Source organism: Nematolebias whitei, chromosome 11, assembly GCF_014905685.2.
Source record: "Nematolebias whitei isolate Nwh7 chromosome 11, NemWhi1, whole genome shotgun sequence".
Lineage (NCBI taxonomy): Eukaryota > Metazoa > Chordata > Actinopteri > Cyprinodontiformes > Rivulidae > Nematolebias > Nematolebias whitei.
The window spans coordinates 10,546,780-10,554,532 of record NC_056508.1 but is presented as its reverse complement, the minus strand read 5'-3'; the positions used below and the strand labels follow the sequence as shown (position 1 = coordinate 10,554,532).

General features: G+C 42.2%; 2 protein-coding genes across 2 annotated transcripts in view; both read right to left on the bottom strand.

Moving 5' to 3' along the window:
- The window catches only part of syt6a (synaptotagmin VIa), a 483,065-nt gene that overhangs the window by 3,683 nt on the left and 471,629 nt on the right, over nucleotides 1-7,753 (bottom strand). The gene's annotated exons all lie outside the window — the stretch shown is intronic.
- LOC119417450 lies at nucleotides 3,742-5,780 on the bottom strand. Its single transcript, XM_037684660.1, has 2 exons — nucleotides 5,453-5,780; nucleotides 3,742-5,159 (listed from the first exon to the last, which is right to left on the bottom strand). Exons 1-2 carry the CDS (start codon nucleotides 5,670-5,672, stop codon nucleotides 3,877-3,879), a joined length of 1,503 nt encoding a protein of 500 aa, XP_037540588.1. The 5' UTR covers nucleotides 5,673-5,780; the 3' UTR covers nucleotides 3,742-3,876.

The following is a 7,753-nucleotide window of genomic DNA, read 5'->3' as shown; positions in this document are numbered from 1 at the left end:
ATCAGCGGCCATCAGCAAGGCAGGCTGCAGGCAGTGGGACCCTTACATATCAATCAATCAACCTTTATTTAGACAGGTAAATCCCATTGAGCCTCGAGGACTCATTTACAAGAGAGACCTGATTTCAACAAAGAAAGATGACAACAAAGGACAACAGCAACAACAATAAACAATTATAAAAAGTCATACTGCAGGGTTTTTTTTTTGTTTGTTTTTTTACAAATAGGATGGCTAAAAGGAAAAGGTAGCAAAAAAACAAAAAACAGCTAGATTCTAAGGCGAATGTAGAAAACTAAAAACAGGAACATGTCTGCAGTGGTCCTTGCCAGGAGTCCAACAGATTCTTAAAGCCACTTAGAGAGGTCAAGGCCTAGAGCTTCAAATCTTTTTGTAAGATATTCCAGGAAACAGGAGCGGAGTAGGAGAAGGCCATTTTGCCTAGTTCAGTCCTCATTGAGGGAACACTGCAGGTAATAATGTCCTGAGAGTGCACACTGTAGCTGCACTCACGCAGAGACATGTAGGAGGAGATGTAAGAAGGTAGCAGACCAAGAAGTGATTTAAAGATGAAAATGTACCAGTGAGAGAGTCTGCGTGAAGTTAATGATGTCCAGTTAACCAATGAATACAGGGTGCAGTGGTGGGTATGATAATCACAGCCAGTTATGAATCTTAATGCACCATGATAGACAGCATCCAACATCTGCAGGGTTCTTGTAGGAGCGTTCATATAAATAATGTCACCATAATCAATTGAGGGAAGGAAAGTCACAGATACAAGGCGTTTTCTAGCATTCAGGGTTAGACAGGATCTGTTTCTGAAAAAGAAACCCAGTTTAACTTTCAGTTTCTTTACCAAGTTTTCCACATGGAGCTTAAAAGAGAGATGTGAGTCGACCAAGATACCCAAACATTTATAGGAATCAACAAACTCAATGTGGACACCATTTGAGGATAAAATCGGAGGAGGAACTGCTGGGACCAACTTCCTATTTGAAAAAAGCATCCCTTTGGTTTTGTCGGCATTTAGGACAAGTTTGAGGCGGAACAAATCAGTCTGGATGTAGTTGAATGCAGAATTCAAAAGCTAGAAAGCCTTAGCAACAGTTTTACCTCGACAATAAACAACTGTGTCATCAGCATAGAAATGTATGGATGCATTAGGGATGTTTTTACCTACATTATGTATGTAGATTGTAAAGAGGGTGGGTCCTAAGACTGAGCCTTGTGGTACACCATTGTTGACTGTTAAATAACTGGAGGAAGTACCATTATGTTGAACACATTGCCTCTGGTCTGAAAGATAGTTAGAGAACCAACCAATGGTGTGTTCTGAGAAACCAATTTCTGAGAGTTTATGACACAAGATGTTATGATCCACAGTGTCAAAAGCTTTAGACAGGTCTAAGAAAAGTGCAGCACAATAATCCTTAGCATCCAGTGCTTCAACAACGTCATTAAGAACCTTCAGTGAAGCAGTGGTTGTGCAGTGTTGTTTCCTGAAACCAGATTGATGTGGAGGTAAGATGTTAAATGAGTCCAGGTAATTTTTGATTTGAGAGTTTATCAGTTTTTCTAGAACCTTGGCTAAAATGCAGAGTTTAGAGATTGGTCGATAGTTGTTCAGTGAGGTGGGGTCACCTCCCTTCAGCAAAGGAAGAACAAAGGCTGTTTTCTAAGTGTCTGGGATGGAGTTTTGTCTTATGGAGAGATTGAATATGTGGGTCACAGGGACTGTGATGATATGAGCAGCCAACCTTAAGAAATAAGGTGGAAGTTCATCTGGACCTGCAGATTTTTTAGGATCAAGATCTTTTAACAGTTTATTAACCTCACTGACTGAGAATGGAGAAAAAGAGAAGCTGTGATTAACTGAGAATTGACTTGTAGGAGGGATTTGATTTGTAGAAGTTTGGTTATTAGGGGAAGTGGCTGATTTTCTGTTAGTAACTGTGTCAAACAAAGAACTAGAAGCAACAAAATGTTTGTTGAAACAGTTCAGGATCTCGTGCTTATTTGACACAGGAACAGAGTTAATGAGAAGTTGTGATGGGAGGTCAGATGATTGGGGGGTGCCTGAGATGGATTTGATGGTTTTCCAGAATCTGTTAGGGTCATTTAGATTTTTGGAGGTCTGAGAAAAGAAATAGTTGCGTTTTGCTGCTTTGACAGCAGTTGTACATTTATTCCTCATCTGTCGAAAACTCAACCAATCAGTGTCTGAGTCAGATTTTCTCACTGCAGCCCAAAGATGATCTCTCCTGTGCAGGAGGTCAGCTAGCTCTGGAGTAAACCAGGGGATGTATTGTCCCTTTATTCTGAACTGACGAAAAGGAGCATGTTTGTTCACGAAAAAAATGAAACTATTATGAAAATAGTTCCAAGCGGAGTTCACGCCATCAGTTAACAGAATATGATGCCAGTCAAAGTGAGACAGATCCCAGAGGAATGACGGTTCACAAAAACGTTTCAGATCCCTTTTTTGAATTAATCTGGGGTTAGAAGGTGGAAGTTTAATATCTCTCAAAGCAGCTGTCACACAATGATCACTCAAAATATCAGCAAATACACCTGTACCAGGGAATTTGTGAGGCATATCGGTCTTTTGCAGACACGTGACTTATGCACTTCCGGTCGCCATATTGGGGGGTTACGCAGATACCGGTTCAGGTAAACAAAGTCCGTGGTAAACAGTGATAAGAACGATGACATCTGCAAAATGGAAAGTAAATATAAAAATGAGAAGAAGCCGTATAGAGATAAACTCAACGCTGAAGCCAGAGACCGTTATATGGCGAAGTTAACGTCAATTAACAACGTTGATCCATACGAGGTAGCAGCTAAGGCATGGACGTCCGAACCAGGGCTACTTCCACCAACAACAAATATGGACATTATTTGCTATCTTGTAAATGGTGTCAGTGCCTACACATTTGACGAATTTCGGAACTATAAGTCCTTGGAGGCTCATGGGCTGTTCACCAATGGTTGGGTGCAAGATTTATATTCATTTAAACCTGAAGGATGCACCAACACTGTGGTCACAGCAAAGGTAAAACACCCTAAACATAACATCTTAGTCATCTTAGTCAAAGTTATACACATGTTGTCACTTCACTGCTAGTTTAAAGACACAAGTTGGGTATGTGTGTATATACACACATATTAATTTATGTGAGTTTTGTGTGTCTGCATAAACATATACGTATATTACCTGTAATCCATACTTTAACTATAAATCCAAGCAAATACACATACATTTTCACAAATATGTGAGGTTAGAATAAGTGGAGGTTGTGTATCTCAGTCAGAACATGAATTTACATCTCAAAGCAACACATTAATCTTAATATATTGTATATGATGTTAGAACATTTTACTCTGAAGTCTGTATTACAAGTAATTTTTACTCTATTTTGTGTGTTTTTTTAGGTGATGCACTCCCAACGCTTGCGAGAAGCACCACTCAAGCCTTGGGCAATCCTAAATTCTTCTGGGGCTATATTGTGTGCTCATTGCACCTGTATAGCGGGCTTAGGAGAGTCATGCACACATGACTTTCAGTTGTGTGGGTCTGCAGCTTGCACCTGCACAGGAAGAGACATGGTTTTGTTCTTCATGCACCAGTAAGATGTGAGGCACATACTTTGCTTAATAAAGATGGCTTGAACAAATGAGAAGCTTTTGTAATTTTATTTTTATGCAAGATATATTTGATATGTTACATTTTTTTAACCTTTGTTCTGCATCACGACAGGTAACAATTAAGAACCACCAAAATTCAATATGTGGATGTAAATCTTATGACAACAGTTGAACATTTTGTATGTTTATTTCATTTCATTGTGTCATAAATCATTTACAGTAACTGTCACATTATTTAATTACAGTTGGGCAAAGATTTGTAAATGCACAACACACTGTAACCACTTTATCTAAAAGCGTTACATCCTCACACTCACATGGCAGTATCAGAGAGATTGGCATTGTACCTGACAAGATCTTATACTTTTGACATACATTTCCAATCACCCTTTCAACATGGATTCTCAGATGTGCTATTTTTCTAGTTTCCTCCACGTTTTTTGCATCTAGCTGACACATGCCTTTTGTAAAAGCAGGGAGTTTCACCTCAGCACACAACATCCCAACATGTTCTTGAATATCAAAACCTCTGTCAGCCAAAACAATGTCCCCTGGCAACAATTTATCAAGAAATCCACTATTAAGTGTGATATGCTTGTCACTTGTACGCCCCCCCCATCCTTTGGACAAAAAACAGATGGCTCCTCTGGGTGTAATTCCTATCAGGTACTTCATGGTGTGGTTGTGCTTATAACTTGAAAACATCTGGGCCCGGGCTTTGACATTAGATGGTCTCTCTGTAAAAATTTCAAAGCAATCAATAATCACAGCAACCTTATTTCCAAATGAATGCACAAACTCGTGTGGCATAACTTTACGCAATGTGTCTCTGTCTGGCCACACAATAGAAGGTTGCAGGATTGTATATAATTGTGACACAGTATCGCTGAAAGCCCTGTAGACAGTACTAGGTGAAACAAAAAACAGATCAGCAAGGAGATAAACAGGTACATCGAGTCTTAGCCGCATACATGTCAGAAGCAGCATTTGATATGGTGTGAGAAGTGTCTTTTTGGGGTTTGTGACAGAAACCAGCAGTGACAGTATTTGCATGAAGGTTTGAAGATTAGGCAGTCCTGTATAATGTCTTACTTTATCATTGTCATCTTCGGAAAAAAAGCCATCACTGAACTTAACTCTGTTCACCTGCTGCCTCAGTTCTCCATTTTCTTCTCTGAGTCTATTTATTTCTGCCGACTTAAGGGCACATGCTTCACATTCAGGGATGACAGTCCCCTGTTCAGCAATCTGTTCAGATTCATCAGTCGGATCTGAAACGCATTCCAGCTGCACCTCAGCAAACAGATCAGCCTCCTCCAGGACATGATGGCCACAAACGTCTTCATCCTGCTGCGCCACTAACTCAGCTTCCTGTGATGTGCTGTTACGTTGCTGGTCTCGTTTACGTCGTCTTGCATAGCGTGCTGCGTCAGTCGGTTTAACGTCAGTGTGACCCAGACGTAGAGATGGAGCCCAGTCCGCATCACTTTCCATCATCTCATAAGCTGACTGACCTGCAATCACATAGAGATGACAGATGAATGACAGATGACAGCTGTGATATGTCAAGACAGATCTTAAATCCTGCTAGTTGTTCTGGCTTATTGCTATTTTAGCCCTGGTTTAGTTCAGACTTAGACAGTATTTTTAGTCTAAATCTGACTTAGCTCTGTTTTCAGACCTAGTTCATTATTCGTTTATTTAAGTATGTCTTGTATATAAATAGGATATAAATAAAGTACTTATAGATAACTGTAGCATCACAGAATAATAGAGAAACAAAGCATTAAATAAAAAATCAGCTTACCTTTATGAAAATGCAGTGAACAAACACGCATGTTCGCTGATATCTGATTGAATGTGATCTCCTTGCGCCTGACAGCTGCAACCCAGGCCAACCTGCGTCTCCTGCTTAGATCTTCCATTTGCTGTCCACGGTCTTTTCTATAGACGGGAAACCTGAAAAACTTTATGCCAAAGTGTCCTGTTTTACTCGAACAGCCTTTTATGCAACACCAACGAGCCATTTTTGAATTTAAAAGCACACTCGGCTTAAGGTGGAAAAAGAACTGAAGCTAACTCGGAAAAGCTACGCTGCTATCAGTACTGCTCACGACGGTAATCCCCCCAATATGGCGCCCAGCATAGGCGTGACGTCACGTGCAAAAGACCGATTAGTTAGAAATAGGTCTAAGATGGAGGATTTTTCAGGATGGTTTTTGTTTAATCTAGTGGGAGAGTCGATCAATTGGGTAAGATTGAGAGACAGGCAGCATTCCTTGAATTTATCACAGAGGGGGGTCGACTTACACCAATCAATGTTGAGGTCTCCAGCCAAAAGGATCTCTTTGAATTTTAAATTACCAAGAAATTCCATCAGGGCAGACAGAGCCTCAGGTGATGCTGAGGGGGGGCGGTAGCAGCAGACTACAGTTAAGATCTGACCTCCATTCAAGGTGATGTTTACAGATAAGGCTTCAAACTGGTTTGGAATTGTTTTAGAAGACACAAGACTAGCAACCAAAGAATCTTTGATGTAAACAGCGACTCCCCCCCCTTTTTTATGACAATCACAGCGGTAGATGTTAAATCCATTGATTGCCAGGTCATTATTCATTACAGATTTGTTGAGCCAGTTTCAGAGATAAAGATAACATCTGTCCCAGAAGAACTGATCAGAATTTTCAAAGCATTAAGTTTTTTCAGAAGGCTACGAGCGTTTACATGCAGAAAATGAAGCCCACACATGTTCTTAAAGTCATTTGGTGTGCTGTAATTAGTGGGGGGTCCAGGGTTGGGTTGAATCCATGAGAGTAGTAATAACATTATTATCAGACATTTTCTTGAGCTTTTTGTGACTGATGTGTAATTGCAGGAGTTAACAGTGTGACAATGAGCCCCCATAATCGAACCATGAGAAACATTAATGAAGACGTGATCATTCAGAACCCAAAAACAGTGAAAGTTGCAGTGATGGACAGATTCAGGTGTATTAACAAGATTCAGTGACTCCAGATAATCTGAGAACTGAAAATAGTGACAATAATATGAATGATGCAGAAAAGTTTCAGACCATAAAACGCCACAGTTCAAATGGGCAAACAAACCTGACGAGGTGGCCCAACTGCTGTTTGAGTTGGGCTGAGGGGGGCTCCGGCCCCCTAGTGAAGATGGATGGATGCTCCCATGGTAAACAGAAGCTGGGTCCAGAATCAACAGGCCGAAACAGAAACAGATAATTCGCAGCAAATAGCAGAGTGAGCTGCCAGAAAATCCTCCTGAAGTGAAAGGCATGATCCAAGCTCGTTTCAGGTCAACAGGGGCCAACAGCGTGATCCTGAATAAAATTAATTATTATCCAGGTGAGTTTGGATGGAGACCTGTAGCAACTCTGATACAAACTCCGAACTTCGCTCGAGCACCATGCAACGCTGCTCCCCTGCTTCTCTACACGACACCTCCACACCCGATAGCACGAGGCACCCCCGGTGAAAAACGAGACTGACCGGAGAGGCTGAAGTCGACATTAGTCCGGTCCAATTCTGCTCCAGTCCGGCTCCGGCGCTCCACAGCACGAGAGACAAAGAGGCTGAAGAGATCCCTGGCCCGGTTCTGCTCCGGTCCGGCGGCGCAGTTCTGCTCCGGTCCGGCGGCGCTTCAAAGCACCGGAGCGTCTCCTCCAGGTGAACACAGCAATTCCACGGAGGTGGACAGTCCTTCGGTGAAAGTAACGGGCTGCTCACTGAAGCCGAGACCGGCTCTATTGAAGACGAAATCCCCACAGCCACCTAGGTTCGGTTCTGGTCCAATTCGAGGGTCACAGGTACACTTCCCCCACACCTATGAAGAGACCACGAGGGCCAGTCCAGCAGAAAACCAGCGAAATACCACCCGGCGATTTTTGTCGGAACCAGGTAGAATCACAAAGGTCCAGATAAGAGTTCGTTGAGGTCCAGAGAGAGAGAGAAAAAACACCGGACCTTCGTGCGACGACTCCCCAGCTCGAGGGGTCACCTGGCCGGCAGGGTGCGCTCAGAGTGACTGGTGGGGTGGGAGCAGCCGGTCCTGGACCAAAATATATTTTTGGACGGTCCCGTCCAGCTCTCTG